The sequence below is a fragment of the Onychostruthus taczanowskii genome, unplaced genomic scaffold (genome assembly GCF_017590055.1).
Source record: "Onychostruthus taczanowskii isolate IOZ18803 unplaced genomic scaffold, ASM1759005v1 scaffold27, whole genome shotgun sequence".
NCBI lineage: Eukaryota > Metazoa > Chordata > Aves > Passeriformes > Passeridae > Onychostruthus > Onychostruthus taczanowskii.
Window position 1 is genome coordinate 9253476 of NW_024500017.1, and position 24645 is coordinate 9278120.

The 24645-nt window shown below is 43.8% G+C and overlaps 1 protein-coding gene across 1 annotated transcript in view; it reads left to right on the forward strand.

The window, feature by feature from the left end:
- Positions 1-10171: 10171 nt before the first annotated feature.
- The window catches only part of CCN4 (cellular communication network factor 4), a 33808-nt gene continuing 19334 nt past the window's right edge, over positions 10172-24645 (forward strand). Inside the window, exon 1 of the mRNA XM_041407581.1 lies at positions 10172-10328. Coding sequence (XP_041263515.1) covers positions 10281-10328 — 48 coding nt within the window. The 5' untranslated portion in view covers positions 10172-10280. The remainder of the gene's footprint in view (positions 10329-24645) is intronic.

Genomic DNA, 24645 nt, shown 5'->3' on the forward strand with positions numbered 1-24645 from the left:
TTGCTTTTGTCAACCATTTTATCCCAGCAGATTCCTTACAATTTCCTTATAATTTAAGTGGTGTTGCAAACATCCTCCCTCTTCCACTGCAGTGGTGACCAGACTGGTTCTCCCAGATTTGGACAACAGTGTTGTGGCTGTACAGGTGAGGCCTGTTTTGGCTTGGTAGTCATTGATCCCAGAGGGAGCAACAACTACAGTGGGAATAGGTGCCTTCCTGCAGAAATAGTCTAGGTCATGAAGAAGGAAGTGGGAAGTGAACTCTAGGAAAATTAAAGAGTGGTTCTCTTGGAACCTGTTGGTTCTGTTGGAACCCTGGATGCTGAGAATTTTAAACTTTCTGTTCTCAAAGGCACAGACCCACAAGAGAACACTGCAATTGACCTGAGGCTGTGGAGAAGGCTTCCAAAATTGATGATAGCACTGGGATTACAGGTATGTAGTCGGTTAGAAGTGTGTAATATCACAGGGTAGAAAACTTAGAGTTTGGGGCTTTAGAATATAGAAATACATATGAACCAAGATGGAGGCTTTAGGGCAGAGGCAGACGGTTCTTCTTTACCTTCTTTTTCCTTCTTCTTCTTCATGGGTTTGGGTGATGTTTTGTAACTGGACAGAAAACTCCACACTGTGAGTTTCAAGGGATCAGTTATTGGGTTAAAAGTGAAAATAATCTAGGTGTCATTTCTTAATTGGATAGTCTTAATTTAGTCTTAAAAACCTTGTAACAAGATAGTAATTTTGTACCTTGCTAATGAAAGGCTGCAGAACTCATGGTTGTGAGGCTGTAGCACTGATAAGAAATATTAAACACCTGAGTCTGAACATGAACTACTGTCTCAAGTGCCTTCAATCCCAACCTCAAGAAACTGATATAGTCCCAGTGCTAGCCCTGCTTGGGGCACCACAAAGGAAAAGACAGAAGGCTGCAGTGGATTTATGTATATTTTCTTTAAACTCATGAATGAATTTTCTGCAATGAAGATCAAATATTTTTTTTCCAGTGTGCCCAAGAAGCAGTGGACCTACACTGCAGCAAGAGAGATTTCAGATAGAGCTTGGGCTTAACTCTCTGAGGAGAGGAAAGGCTTGGAACAGGTCACTGCAGAGAAATTTGAGGGAAGGGGCTGTGCTCCCTACAGACAAGGGCAGACAGGCATCTGTCAGTAAGAATTTAGTTAATGCAGGCTGTGCCTTGGGGCAGGGGAAACGTGAGAGGAGCCCTTTAGTCTCTTCCAGCCCTCTGACTGTGTACTCAGATGTGTTCTCTTGCTTCCCTCTCCCTCCCATTTTTCCTCTTCATCTCTGGAGTCAGATCACTTGAGGCTCAGGACCTTGGCCCTGCTCTTCCTTCTGCCCATATCCTTCCCTGCTCTGGAAAACCTGGAGTCCAGAGGCAGGAGAGAGGTTGTGAGGAGGTTCCTTGCCAGGGGCTGTGCTCCATCCCTGATACCCTGATGGAAGCCAGGCCTCTCCATCACCTGTGTGGACATTTTCCCTGGGCACATTTCAAGATCTCTGACCCATTACATGGTGAACAAATAATGCCAGAGGTTTTTAACACATGAAAGCTCTCCTAACTTGGTCACCTTACTTGTAATCTCAGCAACTGCTTTAAGCCTCAGATTGGTCAGACATTTTTCTTTCTGAGTTTCCTTTGGGAGGTGACAGAAGGTGAAGAAAACAGTCCGCACTGTGCAAAGAAAAGGGTGGTTTTCCTGGGGAAAAACAAAACAAAACAAAACAAACCAACCAAACAAAAAACCACCAGACACCATGCTGGCCACAATTTTTGCTCAATATGAGAACTACTGGCTTTTTCCCTCTGGATATTTTTCTGGTGCTTAAACCCACGGATAACTAGTACAGCCTAAGAAGCCTTATGCTGTGGATCCCCTATGAGGTCTCACATAGTGTCCCAAAATACATCTTCCTTGCCCAGATTTCTTTTTGGAAGCCTGTTCTGGCTGAATATGTGCAGTCCAGGCATTCCTCAAGGACTCAGCATCTTCAGGTGAGATTAAAGGGAGAGGGACCAAAGCCATATTAAAAGGAAAGAAGTACTGCCAGGACCCAGGAGATCCTTTTTTCACTTAAGGAAGAATAAAAACATTTGCTGGATCAAGGCAGACATAACTGCACCAACCTTGTCCCTGCATGTGGGATCAGTGCTTTGATGCAGCCTGATCTTCTCCTTTTCCCTCAGGTTGAATACAAGTCTATATCATGTCTTCTGCTCCAAAAGAGTGACAGGAGAAGGGGAAGGAAATATAAGTCCAGAGGGAAACAATGATCACTGTGTATGGTGCCCTCAGACCAGGAGAAGGTGGAAAGTTTTATCACACTAGGCAGGGATGGAAAAAAAGTAGAACTGATCACAAAGATCAGAGCTCAGAGCAGTGATTCTGCTCTGGCACTCCAGGTGTGACACATTACCCCCTGTGCCCTGGTTCCTTTCTTTGCATTGGGTTTGTTGTGTTGGCAACAGTGTCCAAATGAAATTAGGAGACAAAGTCATAATGCTCCTAATTTTGTAAAACTGACATTGAATGCTAGCAGACATTGTGGTGAACACCTTCTAGGGCATGGAAAAGTAGTTTATTATCTTCACTGTCATATTTTTTAAATGCTTCAAATACAATTATCAATGGTAATAAAAATGTGTATATTCTGAATGCTCTCATTTTAGACCTCCTTCTGCTGAGATCTAAAAGAGCTCATATAATCAGACCCTCAAGTTATTAATCTTCTTGAGTCTATATCTATTGGAAAGTGACTTTATCTTTGCACTTTGAAAGCATCCAGGCAGGAATTTGGAATGGACTTAATATTTTACTTCCTAAGGTGGTAGTAAATGATGAAAATGGATACCTTTGTTTTCAACTCTTTTGTTTTGATAACCAAGATCAAATTAAGAACAAATATTGGCATGGGGTGGGAGAAGAGGAAGCGTAGAGTTCTGGTTGCAAGAAATTTAAAAAAGAAAAAAAAAGAGAACCTGAGAGCATGTGGGCCATGTGTGCCTAAATTAGCAGTATTTTGTGAGTATTACATCAAGAAAAGCCACTTTCCCTACAGATTTGTGTCTGGTGGCTGACTGCAAACTCCAGCTGAAGGTGTTTTCCTGCAGACTGACAGGTCTCATCTGTCTCTGGCTCTAATAGTGTGTGAATAAACACCTCACTTTTCCCAAAAGTGTGATACTCCAGTGGCCTCTCTTATCTCCCTCTGCGCCTCCTTTCACAAAGTGCAGGGATGCCATCACCGGTGAGATACTCATCTTTCTGACATCATTTGGCTTGGTTTTGCCCAAAAGGCTCAAAAGTGACTGCAAAGGCACACAGACAGACAGACATGAATACTCACAAAGTGATTGCATAAGCTCCATTTCCCCAGGAAACACAGACTGAAAGCAGCTCTGTTGAAAGGAAAATATTTACTAACCAAATGCCACAGGAAGCTTTGAATAAAATGTTACCAGAGTTAGAATGCAGAATTTGGATACCTGGGCTATGGAGGGAAAATATTTGGTTCTCAAATATTTCATGTTTCATACAGGTTTGATCTCTTGGGAATTTATTCATAACTTTTCTAAACATCTCACAAGGTTTCATTATTATGTCCTTTAATAAGAAAACAGTATGAGTTGCCCTCATTTATTTAAAAATATTAAAAACAACACTTGAGCTGGAAGAGCTGACCTTCTTTCCAACAAAAAAACAAGGCCATCTCAGACAGGAGATGGTTCTGTTTTATAGACTTCATTTACTTCTTGTACATTTAAGGAAATTTCATGGACTTGTTTGGTTAGATTTTTTTCTCAATCAAATATATGTGTAATCGAACCCAATCTTGGAAATTCACAGACATATCTACAGTGCTGGGAAGCCTCAGTGTGTGACTGAAAAGTTCAAAATCTATTCTTCCCTAGAATGGAATTTCCAGGAGAACAGAGGAGATTTCCCTCCTCATGTAACCAACTCCGTCCCAGAGACTGCAGAATATTGCAGCACTGGTAGAAATAAAAAAGGGCCAGATTAATGTACAATTTTGCAGTTCTGTGGTCACTGATCTAGAGAATAGAACTGTCAGCATGTGGACATTATCTGCAGTGAGTGACATCATTTTTTGGAGCATGGCATAAAATTGCTTGTCCAGGAGACCATGATAATGAAGCTGACAAACCTACAAAGGGAGCAAGCTGTGCCATTTCAGGAGTGGCACAATATTCCTGAATTTCAGGAATTTGTGTCCTAACAAAAATGTTTGTTAGGATTCTTCATGCTTTCATAGCTTTTTAGCCTACATATTTTCCTCCCTTTTAATGGGCATCAAGAAAACCATCTGCAGGAGGCAAGCCCAAGGATTAATTCCTCCCCTGCACTTCCTGCATTTGTTCAAATAGTTGAACTAATATTTATGAATAATGCATTGCACCCATGAAATTGCCACAAATCAATGCAACTCCAAGCACTTCATACTTAAACCAGCTGAGGCTCAGACTCAATATGTATTATTAAGCCAGCTTCTTTTAATGGTTAGTAAACATTTTGTAAACATTTATTTCCAGAAGACTACTTTTCTACAGCAAGAAGTTATTAAGATTTTGTCTGTGTTTCTGTCAGTTTCCTCATTCTTTATGGCCTATTCATTTTGGTCATTAATTATTTTTAGAGCTTGGTGTCTTACTTGTGTGATGGTTTTGTGTTTGATTTTTTTTAATTGTTTTTATTAATTTTTATTTAAAGTTCCATTTGAAAGCTTTAATTATGCAATTGGTGGGGGTTTAAGACAGACAATTACTCAGGAAAAACTCTGGATACCCTAGGGTACTGTTGTTGTTGTTGTTACAAATGCCTGGTAGTGGTTCAAAACCATCAGAGTATGTGTTTTGCCCACATAAACGTCCTTCAGGAAATTATGAGAATTTATGAATGGATGAACACAGTAGTGAGGCCATTGCTATTGAGGCCAATGAAGAAAATACAATGTTGCTGTCATCAGTAACTGAAAATCTAATATAGCACAGATTTGAAAATGGATATAAAGTTCTATAATCTTTCATATGGGAAACTACAGAAAACAGTATTTTAATGACTTGTTTCTTAGCTGCTGTCATTGGTGCCTGTACATTTTTGCTTACAGTGGAACAGCTCAGATGCTGTCAGCCAGATTAGTACTGATGAAATCAAAGGAGTCACACAGATTGACACCAGCTGAAGACCTGTCCTAATAAATCTGACTTTATTTATGGGGAATGAAACCACAGTCATGTCTCCTCAAAGGCAACAGTCCTGCTCAAATGGTGGGAATAAATTATTTTGGCTGTATGAATGAATTAAATATTGAATGTTCCATTTTTCAGACTTGGCTGCTGCCTCACCTAATCAGTGGAGCTGATTTACACCAGCTCTTTGGAGAAATGACCAGTTGGTCCTGGAGTGCTGACAGTCAGGCTGGGTTACCTGGACCAGCTGATTTTCTGTTTAGCAGCTGGGTGTGTGATCAGCCTCACAAATATTCTGGCACAAGGAGTTCAAGCCACACAGCATGGTGGATACATACTCAGTAATGAAAATCTGGGCTGAGTAACATTCCAAGGTAAATCCCTTCATCTGGCATTTTCTAAAGGATTGAGGGAATTCAGTGCTGGATTTACCCCTTTAGCTCCTGGTACCTTCTGCATCACTGCATCAGGGGGACATGAGGCTGAACAGCAGCAAAGGAGCTCTTGGCTGTGTATCCACAGTGTGATTCCTGTCCATCTTCTTCTTTGGTAAGACTCTTTAGACAACAAAAGAGTGAGTCTTTCTGTAGGATTGCAGCTTCTTTCACTCAGGTGTCAGGTGTCATCTGCAAAGGCCAGCATCTCTGAAAATGAGATACTCACCTGTGCTGAAGTGGGACTGCTGAGTGTTCAGGTGCTCAATGTTATCAAGAGTCAGCTAAAACAGATGTTTACATGCTCTGGTTTGTAAAGCTTCTTTCATATTTCAAAGGCCTAGGCTGATGTAACTCTCCTTCCTATCTCCTAAGTAGAGTCAATAACAACAACAATAATTGATGGTGCAGTTTGATTTCTCCACCTCCCTTTCCATTCCAGTATGTGTTTCCTGAGTCCCAGCCTTTCTGCTGATTGAAAGGGATGTCACCTTCATCATGGAGCAAAGAAGAAGAAAAAGCCCTCTGACAGGAAACCAACACAGCTAGTGGTTTGGCTCATGACTCAGCCTTTACCTTTAGTGTCTAAGGAAAATCCAAGGTGTTCTTTTTTTCCCTTGGACTTGTAGGTGGACTCTGATCTCACCTATTTACAAAGGAAATCAGGTACAGACAAGGAGTTATTCCTGCCATGCATCTGCAAGAGGAAACAGCACCCATCCTCCCTGAGCTCTCTTTCTGCTCTTAGTAGTCCCTGTATTCTTTGGCTGGCTACAGCCTTCAGTAAAAGTGTCAGACAAATCGAATAGCACAAAATAAATCTATCTATTTCCCAGTTTATTTGTTCTAAGAAGACTGCAAACTGAAGTCAAATTGAGAAACCTGTTTATGTGGCTGAGAGGCATAAGGGATGTATTGAGGAAGAAGTGATGTTAAAGCGTTAGCCTGACAGAATCAGAGCTAGCTTGAACTGGGACATGCTGCCTGTTTCCTGTTCACTGCGGATGGCTGTAGAGTGATGGATAGTGCCATTTGCGTATGTAATGTCCATGGAAAGGTAAAGAGGTAAAAGCCATAAAACTATTACATTCAAGTCCACAAAAAAAAATTTGACACTGAGAATTAAAAGCAATGTGGCTTCCTTGTTTTATTAAAGAGTCAGCAGTGATTTATGGAACCTTTGCATATTTATATGCTGGAAGAAAGTGCTGAATTCTCATCAGCCAAGCAGACATTGGCAGAAAGATGAAACCAGCAAACTCAGACTGAAATATGGCACAAATGTTTAATAGTGAATGTAACTGAACTCATCAAAACATGAAGTGGATTTTCCATCATTTGAAGATCTTAAATTGAAGTCTTTGAATTACACAGAGAAGTTTCTTTTTCATTTACTCAGTCAGTACAAGATTCCCCAGGATGAAGCCAGGGTGACACAGGACTGCAGTGATCTCTTTCACCATTGCCATCCTTTGAGGGACCTGAGAGCTCACAGAAGCCCAGGTTTGGGCTGCTGCTATCAAAGAGCTCAACAAGAGCCGAAATGTCCCTGTCATTTGGGATTTAATGAAATAACATTACACCCAGACACCCCTGTAAGTGCCCCAGTGTGCCATACCCACACAGGAATCACTATCAGAAGGCTGCTCAGGCACCTGGGTGTCCCAGCACCCCTGCCCTGGGGCTGCAGGGTCTGTCCTTGAGCCCTGTCTCATCCAAGCTAAGCCAGAGTGTCTAGTTTATGATCACATGGCAAACTCTCACAAGCCAGCTGAGGTGGGCTGTGGAGCTTCAAACAGCCAGATGTCCACATCTCAGTGACTTCATCCTTGCCGACACACTTGACCACAGCATTCGCTAAGGAATTCACTGAGGCAATGAAATACGCTAGGGAAATAGTCAAAGAGTGGGAGATAACCAAATGTTTTTTGGGAAAAAACCCAAACTAACACAATGCCATATTTATGTCATTTCTAAAGTGCTCTTTCCCTTGATGCTGTAGTCTGATACCACATGAGCTTTGAACTTTTGTTCCTCCTTCATTTGGAAAGTTGTTTTTGCTAGACCTGCTATCGTGGCTCCTTTATCTTCAAGCCAGCAATCACAATTTGTATGAAATATTAGCTATCAGATTTACATCTGAGCTTTTTACCCTATGCTAACCCAAATATTTTAATTCTTTTTTTTTTTTTTTAAGCCATTTTACTTAGGTCAGAGGAATTGAACTCTCAAAATGCTACTTTCACTTCACAAAGTATTAGAGGTTTGGACACCAAAGTCTGGCACTCAGTAGTGTCACATGCAGTGAACACCACCTGGGTGACACCAAGATCACAGGGTTTGTGCTACATTCCCCAGCAGAATATCAAAGATGTACAAGGAAGGATGTGCTGGTGACAGCAGGGTGAGAGAAATATTGAAATAGAAAAGCCGGAATGAGCAAACAGAGGAGGAAGGGAGGAAAAAAGGGGAGGATATAGAGGAGGGAGAATGGACATAGTTCTGGAGGAACCTGACAGAAAACATAATTCAGAGCCTGATCTTCAGGGTTGTGAGTCCTGGGAAGGGGCTGTGGTAGGGGTGAAGGTGCTGGAGGAGGAACACAGCTTGTGGAATCAAACTGTGTTTGATTTAATTCTGTTTGAATCATCTCCCAGAGCAGCTGTCTGTCCAGACAAACAAACTGCTCTTTTAGAGCTCCCTGGTCCAGCTGGCGTGAAACCATTACTCTGCCCATGTCACGTCACACAACATGAAGGGGTAGAAGTTGCTGTGTGACCAGAAGTCACTGGGGCAGATTTCTCACCCTCAGCCCCAGCCTTGAGCATTCAGTTGTGCCAAATCTGCGGAGCAAACCCCACACAGCACCAGACACCCAGCAGGGCTGGGATAGAACCACAGAATAGTTTGGGTACAAAGGGAATTTAAAGATCAGCTAGTTCCAACCCCCTTCTTGCAGGCAGGGACCTCTTCCACTAGACCAGGTTACTCAGAGCCCCATCCAAGGCCAGAGCCCCTAGTCTTGAACACTTCCAGGGATGAGGAATTCAGTTTCTCAGGAAAAATTGTTCCAGTCTCTCACAATTCTTACAGGGAAGGATTTCTTCCTAATATCTAATCTAAATCTAGTCTCTTTCAGCATAAAGATATTTCTCCTTGTCCCATCATTACATGAAGGCCAAAGGCCCTCCCCTGCTCTCTTGGAGCCCCTTTACATACTGGAAGGTGCTAGAAGGTCTTCTTGGTGCATTCTCCAAGATGAAGAACTTCAACTCTCAGCTCTTCCTCACAGGAGAGGTATCCCATCCCTCTGATCGTCATAGTGGCCTCCTCTGGACTCACTCCAACAGCTCCACATTCTTCTTATAGTTGGATGGCTGCTTAGGATCAGGGGCTTAGAGTGGTTCATCCCAACCCAACCTGGCACGCCTGAGTTCCAGGTGGTAACCAAAGCTGAGCAGAAGTTAAGGAAACACTTGAGTTCTGGTTTGGCCATCAGAGTGATTCACCCACCCATAACTGTCCAGCCTGTCACATCAAGAAGAAAGGTTTGCCTACTTTTAAATTTATCTTGACACTTATTTTAGCACAGGAATAAACTCTTGCATTTAAGACCTTTGAAGCTGTTTAACAGGGCTTTCCTTCCCTTTGCTAGCACTCATTTTCCTTATAATATTCTGTTTTATTTTAAGGGTGAAAGAGACTTTAAATTATTTCAAATTCAGATTTAGAATGGTTGGGGGAAAACCTATGCCTGTGCCTAAGTAAAAGGAGAAAAATACATCAGACATTTCTCAGCTAAAATCAGGGCATACATTAGCAGGGATACAGGTGATCAGAGTTTGGGGTGAGGTTTGAGTTCAGGGTGGGGTTTGCACTCCCATGTACCTGGACAATATTTGTCATGCCCACTGCTGGCACAGGATAGAAGTGTAATAGGGCTGATGCACGCTCCTAAACACTGAAATCAGGGAATGGATGTGAGGCATGGCAGGGGATCGTGTGATCTAGGGTTGCTCTGTAAAGAGAGGAATCCCAAAGGAGTTGTCGGACTGCTTCCCACACGGTGTGCAGGACAAATGTCCTTTTGCTCTTCAAATGAAGTCACTCTTTAAAAATCAAATACATCAAACATCTGTGAATAATTTTATACGTGTCATGTCATTGATTGTAACCAGTAAAGCCAGATCAAACGTTTCTTGCTGTACTAACTACATTGCCAGAATCTGAACGCCTTCAGCAACATGAGGGATGAGCTCCGAGCCTTTCGGAGCTGGGCTAAAATCGCAGCGTCTTGGACCCCGGCGCCGCACTTTCCCTTTAAGAGCCCTTTGGCTCACGGCGATGCACTGAAATGCAGGAGGTGGGACAACACCACACACAAAAATGAAGAAGTGAAGGCAGGAAAAGTTTCTCCAGAGGAAAAATGCAGGGCTTGTCCTTCACCGTGACGTCAGGTCTGTCTTTAATAAAATCCCCAAAGAGCCAAGAGAAAAAGGCAGAGTGCCTAGGCTGGGTTGCCAGTTCAGGATTGCTCTGCATTCCCCAAAGTGGTGTTTTTGTTCAAAACGGCTCTAAATCTGGGTTCAATCAAATGCATTTAATCCCGGCTTCCAGGGATGAGGTGGCTTTTGCCCTGGATTCTAGCAGCAAGCAGCATTTTGCAGGTGAGTTTGGAAACTGCCGGGGAGAGCTGTCTTCCCTTCTGCAAACACTCTGGGGTTTAATGCAGGGTGGGCTGGGAGAGCCGAGTGTGCTGCGTGTGGGAAGGTGGACACTGGGAAGATTCGGGGAGGTGGGAGAGCAGGAAGAGAAAGGTGAGCTGGGGGGAAAGGAAAGGAAAGGAAAGGAAAGGAAAGGAAAGGAAAGGAAAGGAAAGGAAAGGAAAGGAAAGGAAAGGAAAGGAGGAAGAAGTGTCTCAGAGTCGAGCTCTTCACAGCATCCAGGTGGATCAGCACAGAAAACTGTAGTTTTTTTTCCTTTTTATTGCTACTATTTGTGCCATGGAGCAAAAGAAGGATGGGGGATCCCCCACTGCTGCCCGAAGCAGCACGGCTGAGGCTGTCGGGGAGCGGCGTTCCGAGGGGCGGCGGTGCCCAGGAGTGCCGGCACCAGGCAGCCCCGGTGCCGGTACCGGGGCCGGGCGAAGCCGTGACGGGACCGGGACCGGCACCGGGTCCCGGAGGTGCCGCCGCTCCCGCAGGTGGAGCCGCTCCCGGCGCTGCCTCGGGGCCGGCGAGGGAGGAGGGTTTGATCCCCTCCCGATCTCTTGGAGCTGCTGCTCCTGCAGCACCCGCCGCTTTCCTCCCCCTCCTCTTTGGAAAAACCAGTCCGGGGAAGCCGCTTGATTCCCAAAGGAGCCGGAGTTTTGCTCTGCCTTTGCCGGTGCTCGCCGCAGCTCGGCTGCGCTGAGAGCAGCCGTGGGGAGCGTGCGGCTCCGGCGGGACAAGCCTTGTCCCCATCCCCGGAGCCAGCGCTGCCCTCGGGGCTCAGGGAGCCTTGGGGACCCGGGAGCGAGTGGGATGTTAGAGACCCGTTTGGGCTACCCAGCTCGGGGTGGGGTGTTCCGGAGGCAGACACGTGTTAGCGGGATGTCACAGCATCCCTGTGCTCGGAGTGGGGCGGCACCAGCTGCTCTGCACGGGGGATTTTGCGTGGCAGGGCTGCTGGCATCAGGGGCTGGCTCGTGTTTTGTGAGAGACTCTAAGCCAGGAAAGCAGCGCACCTGGGTGACAGCAGATGGCACAGAGATAAGTCCTGCGTGGATGCTGATAACAGGGTGTCTTCTGTAAAATAAAACACGCCACAAAACCGACAGCAAGCAAACTGCACCTCTTGCGCTCCTGCGGGAAGCTGGTTCTTACCACAGTTCATTTTTGTTCAGCAAGGAAAAAATCAAAGGAGGGAGGTGCCCCCCACCCCCCCAAACACTGTCACTAGAGTGATCTCTGCAAGCCTTGTAAATTGTGCAGTAGTTGTCCTGGGTTCCCTTGGTATCAAAGATTCTTGTGGAAAACCTGCTGTGGCATGAAAATCTCTGTGAGTGTGTCAATACATGCAGGAACATGCACTTGCTGAGGGGGTAGGCAAGTGAGTGCAGTCCAGATGCTCCTAGCAGCATGTTTGGTCTAAAGAGTATCTAAAAAGAGTTCAAAACAGTTTTAAAAATAGCCTCAAAAGTCTTCTGGGTCTCAGTAGTTCCAGCTCAGGCTCTCCATTGAACAGCGCAGGTGGAGCTGCTCCTTGGAGCATTCGGGGACACTGTCACCTCCTAAACACACCCATGGGGTTGGAAACTCGGAAGGCTGTGCTTAGAAACCACTGAGTGGGGATAATTTCTCCCCAGTAATGAACTGGCTTTCTCTGGACCCTCTCCATGCCTGAACTGGGATGTGATGGGGGGTTGGTAGGCTGAGGAAAAGTAAGTTTCTGTTTGTCATATACAAGGGAGTGGGGAAACAAGAATGAAAAATGTGTACAGCACAGATCAGTGAGAGGAGGTGGGGAGAGAATCCTTTAGCTTGTGTAGTATTGAAAGGACTTTTGGGAGCAGAGAATTCTTAGTTTGGTCTGATTAAGGGCAAGGAATATTGCAATTATTTTGGGATATTGTGAATATTTAGCTGGCATGGCCATCCTGCTCATGAGATATTTTAGTTAAATCATGAGTGTCATAACAGATGAGTCTTGGTAAAGCTCCAACACTGCCCCACCTCATCATCCATAGTTTTTGTCTTTGCTGGCATAATCACAACAGTAATGAAGACCTTTCTAACTCTGCAGAGACATCCATGGAGTGGTAGCACCAGGCAGGTCACCGTGCACATTGTGCAAAGCCCTGTGGTCTCCCTGGAGACTTGTCACTCTTCACATATAGGAGGAACTACGAACAGAAAAAGATGTTCCACTGGGAAAGAAGAGGGTTGACTCTCCTTTTCCAGGGAGAAATGCAGAGGAGATAATATAAGAAGGTCAGGCAGGTCTCAAAGGCATCTCAGATGGTAGCTCTCAGGTTCTGCTTTTCCTGGTACTGTTGGAAACAATAAGCAGTTATTCAGTTCTTAAAGAATTTTATCAACGGGGGTTTTTATTAGGGCAAAACTGCACAGGATGGGTTTGTGAAGAAAAAAAATAACTGAACATAGCTGGAATTTTAGGCGTAAGTTTTGAAAAAATTTCTTGAAATGCTTTTTTTTTTTTTTAATATAGTTACAAGGACAGAGACCATGGGAGCCTAAGTCCCTTCAACCAGGCTGATTTCTCAGTGTCTGAGTCATTTTTGCAGCAAGGACTTTAAAACTGGATGTGTTGGCTCCTTTCAGTGTTGCACTTTGAGGAGTCAGAGCCAGCATCTTCAGTCTTGAGCCCTGATGACTCAGAAGTGTGAGACCACTTGTGCAGAAAGGACAAAATGTCCCAAACCAGGGTGATGATTAAAGAAACTATTCTGCACTTTGTAGAAAATTAGTAAAGGAGTTTATGTAGAAAGAACAGCATTGGAGGTTTCTAAAACATTTGAAGTGAAAGAATGGGTGGTGTGTGCATCTGACAATCTAAAATAAAAAATAATAGGGTGAATGCAAACTTGCAGACTTCTCAAATAGAGAAAGAAAGCAAAGAATCAAGTTGTTCTTCATCACATCTGTTAGTAGGCAGGTATTGATTTATCTGATGTGATGGCAGTCATGGTACACAAATGCAAAGCTTTTGGATTTGATGGGTGGGAAGGAGGAAATAGATGCTCAAAAATGGTTTTATTTGGCACCATCTCATTTGTGGACACCTATTTCACTACATAGTAATTGATAATGACCCAGGCTCAGAGCTGCCTCAGGCTGTGTCTTAAGAACCACAACATGTTCTTTTTCCTTCTTTTATGAGATTTATCTTACAGATATAAAGCCAAGAATTTAATCTTTAAAATATTTGGATTTGGTAGCAGGGAAAAATTTTAAATTTCTTTGGGCCCTTCCAGGAAAAATTATATTTTCACCAAACATAAACAAAAAGCCAAAACAAAGCAAAACAAAAACACAAAGAAAAGAAGAGAAAAAGTGACACCTTTATTCTGCCCTGCAAAAATCTCATGGCTCTCCAGGGAGGGTGAGCTGAGCTTTACCTGTTAAGTTCTTCTTAACAGAATTCTCCTGGCTTGCACCATGGCTAATGACACACAGATAATCTCAGGCAGCACAGATTCAGAACTGCTGTGCCTTCTCCTTCTAACCTTCCCACTATTCCCTCTTGCTTGACAACATCTGGTTACCAGAGGCAGACTGGATACACTTCTCTGTAGAGGGGCTCTTATCCTACACTTCCATAAATTGTAGACAACAATTAAATTGCCCTGGGTATAGCAGCTGAAGATTCAGCGATGAAAATGAACATCTTGAGGCCTGAAGCTGGCAGGCACAGCTCCCATGGGTATGGCTGCATTGTGCACAGGTCCTGCCCAAAGCTGATCTTTCATTTGGCAGACCCCCCTCACACATCCACTTGCAGGGTGAAATCATTGTTAAGGCAACATCCTGAAGGTAGCACTGAATGTTTTTCACGTGGATCAGAGCCCACACCCAGGTCTGTTTCTGATGAAGATGCTTCCTAAGTACACACACACACACGCAGACACACACAGAGAGTTTCTGCTGAAAGAAGTAGGACCTGGTGCATTTTCTTTCATAATTTCTCCTGCAAGTGTCTGAATTTGCTTTGGTAGTGTGAAACAATATCTTTTTCAGCATGGACCACAACAGAGCTGTGGACAGGGATTGGTTTCCTCACCCTCCTCACAGCTGTGCCTGTTAATGTCCCCTGGGACAGGTCCTGTCCCCATTCCACACTGCAGCAGTCCAGCCCTCAGGGGAGGCTTGTCTAGGAGAAGGAATTAGTTAAAAGTGATAGCTATGGATTTTAGCAAAAGTGTGAGATTTATTTGATGATTCTGTGTGTCTGTCCTTTCAAGGACTCATGCATGTTTAATTTCTCCTGCCTTCCTCAGGAAGGTCAAAAATTTCAGAAGTCCTCTATGGCCATATAGGACATTTGTCTTTGTTCTTCAGAAGCTCTGGGTTCTCATGTTAGGATGTTAAGGGTTGCTTTAACTTCTTGCCAGGGCTCAGCTTACTGGGAGCTGCTCCTTTTGGATGTATCAGAGTCCCAGAGGGGTCTTGAGCATTCCTGTCTGGACAGCCTGACTCTCATGCATGAGTGGAATTGAAGCTGTTTGTAAACCCAAGAAATGTATGTGAACCTTGGCAGCTGTGGCCTGGCAAAAGCTGAACTCCCACAGCTTCAGCTGAAGATACATTTGAATATTGAACCTGACAGTGTCTCATGGTGTGGGCCAGAAAGCAGGGTCAGACACTGACAAATCTTTCAGATTTGTCAGTAGGAGGTTTGGGTAGGTATCCTAGATTCATTTATTCCTCCTGCTTCCACCTTTGGTTTCATATGAAATAATTCAAGTATCTTCATTCTTATGGTCCTTATCTTAGAAGAACAATTTTCCCTTTCTGTTAAGTAGAAACATTGACTGGTAGCTGATAGGCCCAAAGAAATGCTACCCATTTGTTTCCTTTCTGAGTTCTGATGTCCACCAAGCTGCACTGGTCTTCCAGCACCCAATTTCCCCATCATTCCTTCCTCACATGTTGGGTTTGCTGCACCCTGAGGTGAGTTCTCTTCAGCTCCCCATTGCTGCAGGAGATCACAGATCTGATTTTTACAGATGTGTTGCAGGGTCAAGGGACTGTGACTGCTGCTTTAGGAGTTCTGTGCAGGTATTCTCCAGTGCTGCTCTGAGTTTCCTAGCTATGGGTGAGGATCACAGGTTCTTCTACAGCCTGGTGGTCTCCCAGATTTGGGATGTACCTCTGCTGGTGCTCTGTTCTTTGTTTGCATCCAAACTGAAATGTTATGTGTGTTCTGGCATCCTAGGTGAAGCTTCTGGAGTCCTTTTAATCCCCTGTATTTTCTTGTAGACTACTGCTGGGCTTTGTAATCCTTGCATCTGGGCAAGGTGTGGGGAAGTGAAAGGGGAAAAAGGCATTTTTACCTCTGTGGGTGCCAGCCACTGACTCTGTCCCACAAGTAAATATTCTTGTGGTTGGGGAAGGAAAGGAGATCCTTTAGGCTGAAATAGCTGTGGAAGAAGATAGCACTTAAGCTGAACTTTGTGGCACAACTCAAATAATGAATTTCTAATACTTGGGTTGGTAATGCATTCCAGGACTCTGTGGTCATCTCAGTTCCTCTTCTCTTTCTCAATAGCTCCCACGTTGTTCTTCTGTTTTATTAGTCTGGGTCTGTCATTCCACTTAACCTATAAAGCAAACAAGAGATGAGCAAGTTGGAAGGCCAAGTTTCATGAAATCCAGGATGGTGAGCAATAAGGCCAAAAGGAAACCTGAGAGGTATTTGCAGAAATAATTGTGGGCTCATCCACAGAGAGTTGTGAGTCACCTGGATCCTGATGTTGCTGGACACCTGCACAGTGCAATTCCAGCACTGCAAAAGGACCTTATCCTATGAGCTTGCATTGCAAGTTCACAGGATTTCCTAGGAAAAAGTATCTCATGCTTGCTGATGGGAAGGTGCAGCAAGATCTCTCAGTCCAGCATGAAACAAACTCCTCCTACTCATCTTAAAGTAAATTTGCCCTTTCCCTTCCAAACATATTGAAATAATCTCCAGTGAAAGGCTTCCAAGTAGATATAATGGATTGTTTTATTGGATGGTTTTATTATTGGATTGTTTTATTATTATCTCTAACATGCAACTGTGTGGCTTGACTCAGTTAGTATTTACATAGATTCAGAAATATGTAAATATCATATATAGTCATAGAATTATAGAATGTTTTGGGTTGGACAGGACTTTTAAAGGTCAAACTGTCCAACCCTGCTGCAATGAGCAGGGGCATCTTCAACTCAACCAGGCTGCTCAGAGGCCTCCAACCTGACCATCAGTGTTTTCAGGGATGGAGCACCCACCACCTTTCTGGGCAACCAGTGCCAGTGTTCAACCACCCTTCCAAACATCTTCCTTATGTCTAATCCAAACTGCCCCTCCTTCAGTTTAAACCCATTACCCCTGCACCTTGCAGTATCTGTGTATAAGGAAAAGAACACAGTAAAGTCAGGACTAGTAACCAGTTTTGTAATTCTGTACAATGCCTGACAGAAAATTAGCTGTATGCCACCAGGAACAGTGCAGCCCACACAGGCTTCACAGCTTTGACCAAAACTGCTCTGAATGACTCACTGACTACCATTATTAAACATTTGATTTTATTTTCTTTAGAAGGTAGCAATAATTTGTAGCTGCATGAACTGTTGCACTCTTCCTTTTCTAGAACTTGTAAATGAACTCACATTTTAATTCCTGCATGGCTTAAAACTTTTGATTCTTTCCATGCTCTACCACAGTAGTTTTCCACACTATGATCAGGCTTTTCTTTTTGTTGTTTATTAATGAAGATTTTGAGTGACAAGTGATGGCAGGATGGGTAGGGGAGTGGTTTTATTCTCTTGCTGAAGTTTCCTCTTCTCCACACAGATATCCTTGGCCTGTGAAAAGAAGAATATAGAGTAAGAAATGGAGCATGGCTTTGCTGGAACAGAGTTTGATGCCTTTTGGGGACAACACTAACCACCCAAAGCAATGACTCTGTTGAGCTTGTTTTATCCATGTAGGGACCAACCTTCTTGCACTGGGTGAGCAATAATACACCAGGGCTCTGCAGAGAGACTGGGAACTTCCCCAGAAAGTGCCATGACTATCCCATAGCATGTCCTGGCTGTGCTCTACAGCCCTGTGCCATCATCACTGCCATGCCTGATGTGTCCTTGGCATTCTCACAGCTGTGGGCACGAGGTCACTCTGTAGCTGAGGTTTTGGACTTGCAAATACTCCTTTCTGTTTTTTTCAAGTCCACCAGTATATTCCTGGGTGTGTGTGATGACCAAGCAGGCTATAGCTCACATTTATGATTTCCAGCTTGTATCAGCTGTGACAAAGGGAACTCTGTGTCTGGGCTGATAAGGAGGCAAAGACTGAAATCCATACGGGCAGAATTAAGTTCTCCTCTGAATGGCTGGCACATGTTCCTGGCTGCCCCCAGGCTACCAGTTCCTGGGGTTGAGAATAACAGCTGGGTCATTTTAGCTGTTTAGCAAGGAAGGACCAAACCACAAAAACTGCAGCCAGTACTGAGAATCTGCAAATGGATTACACGATAAAATTCTTTAGTTACATTTTAATGAGGGGGAAAAGAAAGGCTGGAAAACAATAATTGGGAAAATAGCCAGATTTCATTAACTAGTTTGGCCGTTCAGCAGGTGATTTATTGATAAGTACTGCTAGCAATATTTCCTGCAAGATCTTGGACTTACAGGACTGGATCATACCCACAGCATCTGTGTGTGGGCTGATAAACACTAAGTAAGAGAATGAGGGCAAATTCATTAGACTCCTTTCTGTGAGTTTTATTTCCACATTTGACCTTAGTAGTTAAATATAAAATGACATCTCTGCTATTTAACACTGCAGTTCATTTATGGGCACTGTTCACTGTTAATTTTCACTGTTCTAGTGGTGTCCCAAGGGCACATTTTTAAAATTACATTTCTTCTGTGAGGCACAGCAGTCCTTGAGCCTGATAAAGGGGTCATAGGCAGTGGAATTTGGGAGGTTTCTTGGCTTATATTTCCAGATTTTGTATAAAAACCTGTGCTGTTTTTGCTCAGTGCACTGGGGTTCCCCACAGAGGTGGTGTGATCCTGCTTATGAAGGCTCGTGAATTCCTTGCCCACCAAAGCTTCCTGGGTGTGGGTGAACTCCTGGGTTTGTGGTGGAACAATGCCTAGTTTCAGGCTCAAATAAGATGTTTCTGCTTTTTAAAGATGATATGCTTAATTCTGTGTGGTTTACATGTGTGTGTCTGTATATATATATAGTACATACATGTATATATGCACCCCCCACTCCCTTTGCATTTTTTTTGGTTTGTGTCAGTTTTTCCATACATATCATACAGAGAGTCTGCTTGCACTTGAGGAGGTGTCTGTGCTGTATTTTTCACTGTTTCTCCCTGTCCCAGCTATATTAAAATGCTTGCCAGAGTATCATCTGGGAGTCTGGAGTATTTGTTTAGAGGAGTAAATGGATACTACAGCAGCAAAGTTGAGATTCCTTTAAAACCACTGCATCCTCGATAACTGTAACATTTTATAGAGCAATTATTAAATAATTGAATTTATTTCATTCCCATGTGACTGTATGATCATAAAGGGGTTGATTATGATTTCATTGTTCACCCTCTAACATACAAGGGAAACCTCCTTAGAAAAACTGCCTTTGCAGTGGGAGATGACAGGATAGAAATATCCTGGCTTAACACCTCCTGCCCCCTCCCCATCCGCTTCCCCAGTGTGGTTTTTCTGGTACAAATGGTGTCCGGGGAGCAGCCTTGGCCCCGGGGATGCTCGGGAGAAGCAGGGCTCTGCTGGGAGCATCATTTGTGCACCAACACTGCCCTCGCGTGTCGGGGCTGTGGCAGACCAGGATGTCAGCAACCGCATCATTCGCAATTCATCTTCATCCTCCGAGAGACAGACCGCGCAGCTGATGTCCTTCCCCATGGCTGGAAGCAGCAGCCTTAACTGTTTAAAGGCTGAGATGTTGCCACTTTCCAGGCTGGTTTGGGATGGGGAAGTGGCAGCAATACTCTGGCCTGAGCAAAGTTCTGTTTTGCTTTTTTTTTTTTTTTTTTTTTTTTTTTTTTTTTTTTGTTCTGTATTATGGCATTCATAGTGCCAGCAGGTCTCTGGATCACGAACAGGAATTTTGTCACCTGCTTGGTTTAGTCTCAGCACTATCAGAGCTGCCTGCAAGCAAGAGGGAATAACCTGTGCAAGACCCATTTCATCACTCTGCACAGATCCATCAAGCTATAAACTGCTGATCACCAGTGATGTGTAGGATTTGAAGGTGCTGGAGAGGTGAAAGAGTTTTTGCAGGCATCAGGTGCACGTGAGGGTTGAAATGCAAACACTAAGAAACTGGCTTTGCTGAGCTGACAGCACCTGAGAGGCAGCTCAGTGGAACAATTTCTTTTTTGCATCCAGGAAGAACTCAGTGACTTAGTCTATTAGCTGTGTGTAGGAGGAGGGATCGTGGTATGGTTACAGTGTAGGAACAAGAAATCTAACTGCTATTTCTGGCTCTGCCACAGATATCCTGTCTGCCTGTGGGACAGTCACTTCACTTCTGGGGCCCCCAGATTAAAACAGGATCATTTAATAATATCAGCCTCATGAAAGTTGCTTCTTTCCACCATGAGTAATCCCTCCTGGAAGCAGAATGTGACACATTCTTCTTGCTTGTGCATGTGATGTTCAAATGTTCATTCCAAGCTGGAGAGGTGATACCTTTAAGTGTACCAGCCTTCATATTTAATTCTTGCATCAGTTTTTTCTCTGGTGTCTCTTTTTACCAAAGATTTGAATTTCAGTTCTGTTTCCACTGACTTTAGAATCCAAGGGATTAATTATCCAGCTCAATTCATCCTTTTTCTATCTTATAATTTCACTCCTTTTCTTTTTTTCTTAGTGAATTTGTGCCAGGAATTGTTCTCTTTTCCTTACTTGTATTTTCCACTGTATTTCATTCAAAAGCTATGGTTTTGCCCCCAAAGTCTTGTAAAATTCAAGGCCTCTGTCTATTTTCTTTTTTCCACATTTGCAATGTGTCCTCTTTTGTTAGGGGTGGTAGGGAAGGTACAGCTGCTTTTTGGGGCTTTCTGTTGTATATTAAAAGAGGATCTGAGCTTCAGGCACATCTGGTTTAAGGCTGTAGTGCAAAGCCCAGGCTGGCTCAAGAGCTGGCTCTGACTTCTTCTAAAGCCCCTCATTCCCATGGCACAAATTTGCTTTTTTTGCTGTTTCTGGGCCAGATCTTCAGGAACAGGCTGTTCTCCCTGTTCAGGGACTCATCACCCCTGCTGCCTTCTCTTTTGTGGCACATGGGACAGGATGCTGCCCAAAGCCATCACTCTGCTGACTGCTCCTCCAGAGCAGTTCTCACTAAAAAGAAAAAAAAAGTATCCCTTAGGAAAATTGTTTGGATCAGCCCATGTCCCAGGCCTCACACGGGAGAGTTATCCAGGTGATCTTCTCTCCAAACTCCCTTTGGCTCTGTCTCCCTGCTGGCTGCTCACCCTTGATGCTGTGCTCAGCTGCTGCTCTGGGCAGCCAAAACGTGGCTGAGAGAACCCCGTGGTGTTCTCCTGTCAGCAGCAGGGACTCTTTGTCTCCCAGGGCCACAGTGTGGGGCTGCCAAGGGAGATGAACCCCAGTCAGTGACCTCAGGGCCTGGGCACCCCCAGCTCCAGTGACCTCCCCTTGACGTGGGCTCCAGGGTAGGAGAAAATGCCTGATTCAGAGCTGTCACTGCACTGGGAGCTGACCACCTTTATACCCACCTTTATACCCACCTTTACACCCACCTCTATACCCACCTCTACACCCACCTTTAGACCCACCTTTACACCCACCTCTATACCCACCTTTACACCCACCTTTACACCCACCTCTATAACCACCTCTATACCCACTTCTATACCCACCTCTATACCCACCTTTATACCCACCTCTATAACCACATTTATAACCTGCTTTATCCAAGCCTTGCATGCCAAATATTCTCAGCCAAGTGCTGCTGATTTTCAGAAAGGGAAAGAATTCTTTTCCTAGCCATGAGCTAGCAGCCAAGAGAAGGAACTTTCCCGTGCCAGGTCTGTTGAATTTTAAATGTGAGCTCTATGGAAATCCAGACCAACATAGACCAGATGTGGTGAAATTGCCTGTGACAAAGTAAGGAAAGTTTACAAATCTAAGAGAACATCAAGGTGAAAATTTTGAATCTGAATTCAAGGTTTTCTTTAAAGAATGTTATCAAGTAGCCAAACTATTAAAAAGTGATTTCCCTTAAACCTGAGATGCAGAGACCATCTCAGAACATCTGTTGATGGGAACTCCCTGGAACACCAGTTCAGTGCTAAGGAAACACTGTTTTGGAACAAAACCATTCTTTTATTCCCTTCTCACGAATGTTGAATAAATCTTTCTGAGATATTTGAATAGCAGACATTCCGAATGATCTTAATATTATGGACATACCTGCTGCCTCCTGGCAGTTGCCCTGGATTTTCAGCTTCTGCCTGTGGAAACCCCTGTTTCTTTTTGGTACTTTTTAAATCTCATAATATTTTGTGATCATCTTATTTCCCTTTGATACTATTAAAGTGTAAGACAGTGTTTGGTTTTACTTTTTGGTTGGTTTTTTGTTTTTTTTTTTTCTGTTTATTTGTTTTTTGGGATTTTTTGGGTCAATCTATATGGATTATTTGATGCTATTAAAGTCTATGGCATGAAATTATACATCACCATTTCCCCTGAATTGAGTAATTGCCTGAAATAAAACCCCCAAACAGGATATGGATCTAAATCTCTCTTAATGGTTGAAAATAAGGTAAAAATGTGGCAGAGTGTCTGTGAAACCCAGGCGTCCTCTCTCCACAGCCACTACAAGCAGGCAGTATCTGTTTTCTCTTCTGACCTGGGGGTTTAATGGTTGTGGGCTCTGTGAACATGGGGGTGAGACTCTGGTCCCTAAATGTCAGCCTTAAACTCCCTCCAACCACCATGAAGTTTGTAGCAGACTTGAAATCATTAGTTCTTGGCTTGCAAAATGATTGCATTTGGAAAAATAAAATGTTGTTCCTTCCCATTTTGCATCAGTCTCTCTGCAACAGGTTGGCTTGCTTGTGTGTCTGTGGTTTGTTTTTTCTAACAAAAGAGACTGAGTAGGAAGGACACTCCAAGTGCCCTGTAACAAAATTTGCAGGTTTTTTACTCACCTTCTGATAAAAATGCAAATGCACTTCCTGCCATATTTGTAGAGTTGTGATGAACTGTTCAGAAATGGGGGATGGAGGAAGAGGGTGAACAGGGAGAAAAGCCCTTTCGTATTACAGTTAAAATACTGAATTCCACTGTTTTTTTGGAAAGCTAACGGGAGCTCTGGGTAGGGTCAGGAACCTGATCCACACCAATATTCTAAAATCCCTTTATTTTTCTCTACTTTGTGTCTGAGTTTTGTATTGAAACCAATGAGAGTTGGACACTCTTCTGGGGCTGGTAGCTTGGCTGAAGGAATTGAGAAATACAAAATTGAAATTATAACTTCTTAAGGATATTCAACCACAGAGAGTAGGGGAGAGAGGAGAAAAGTGGCCTGGAGGCCAGGCAAGATGTGGGGGTGTGTGCTGAGATGGACAGACATTGAGGTCTGGTCCACAGCACTTTGGCTGCTTCTGGCTCTGCTCGACCCGAGGGCCTGTGAGACATCCCCATGTCAGCAAATTCCCATCATGTGAGACTTCCTTGAGCCTTGAATAGGCTTCATGTCTTCATGGTGGGCTGGAAAGTGGATGCTACTGCTGCTAAGTGCTGTGCCAGCACACTGGATCTGCCCTCTCCCCTCTCTGTCCTTTGTTTCTACAGAGTGTGCACATTTGAGGTCTTTCTTTTCTGTTTTAAATCTCCACTGTTAATCTCCTTGGTAGGTTTGAGAAAGAAAAAGACAAGTTTAAAAATGCACTTCTGACTCCAGATTCCACTTCCTGTTGATGCAGCTGTGTTTCCTACTGGATGGCTCTGTAAACACAGAGTTTAACCCTTCAGATCTTGCAGCTATGTTGCTTCAGCATCACCAATTTCTCTCCTTAAAGGAAATTTCTAACTTCTCTGTCCAGAGCGGCCTTTTCTTCCCTCCTCCTTTTTGTACATCCCCACACATTACTTATCCTGCTGTAGCTCAACACTTCATTCAAAAGGAGCAGAATTTCCTCTTGCTGTTGGTGAAAATACTTCTGTCCTTCACAATCGCCATTTTGTCATGTTTTTGTGGAGGGGAAATAATTGAATCTTCTAAGTTTAATCCACAGTAATTGAAATCATTAGATTCCCTGGCAAGAGCACCAGCAGAAAACCAATGTACCAGAATTCTGTAAAGAGAATTCTTAGTGCATGAATGAGAAAGTGTCATCTTGAGATGAATTACATTCCAGGGGTATTTTAGCCCTTCATTCCAGAACAAAATCTTCACCTGTGTCTGTTTTCATTCTGGGTTTGCACACTATTTAATAGATGTCATTGGGGGTATCACACCCTGTTTAATTGATGGCATTTGTGATATCATACCCATTGGTGAGGACCTGGTTGCATCTGACTCTGCCATCCTGAGTGAAACCTCTCTGCTGCTGGAGCTACAGGCATATCCAGCCTGAGGAATGTGCTGGCTGCCGGGCAATTGTTACCCTTATGTGAAGAAAATGGAGAAACCCTTTTTTTCTAAAGTAGATTTCTTGAAGGTGCTCAGCTGTGGTGTTCCACCATATTTGAACTCTTCCAGACACATCTGAAAGTCATATTCAGATAAAATCATATGCTAAAAGCTGAATAAGGATATTTCTCTGGGTGAGTGAGTAGAAATTTGTTCTTCCCAGGTGCAGCACCAGCAAAGCCCTGGGGTTATAGCCCTTGTAGCAGCTCTGGGTTTCCCACCTCTCCCTGTCCATACTGATATGTTCATAGTGAACTCTTAGAATCTCCCTCATCTGCATTCATTCCCTTCTCCCTGGCAGCTGCATGTTCCTCTGTGGTCTGGGCAGCTCACAATCTTCAGAGTTTGTTCATTGTAGCAAAAGAAATGTTACCACTCCTGTTCTGCAGACACAGAGAGGTTAAAGCTGAGTTCAAACAGCAAAGTCATGTCCTACTCTTCCAATGTAGAGTTTGTTCTCTACATTTAGCTGCATTAAAATCAGGCATTTTATGTAGAGCTGTCAAGGCTCCTGTGAGGTCAATGCAATGATCCCCTCTGCATTCAGCAGAGAGGGGCCCAGGGTTTGCACCCAGCAGC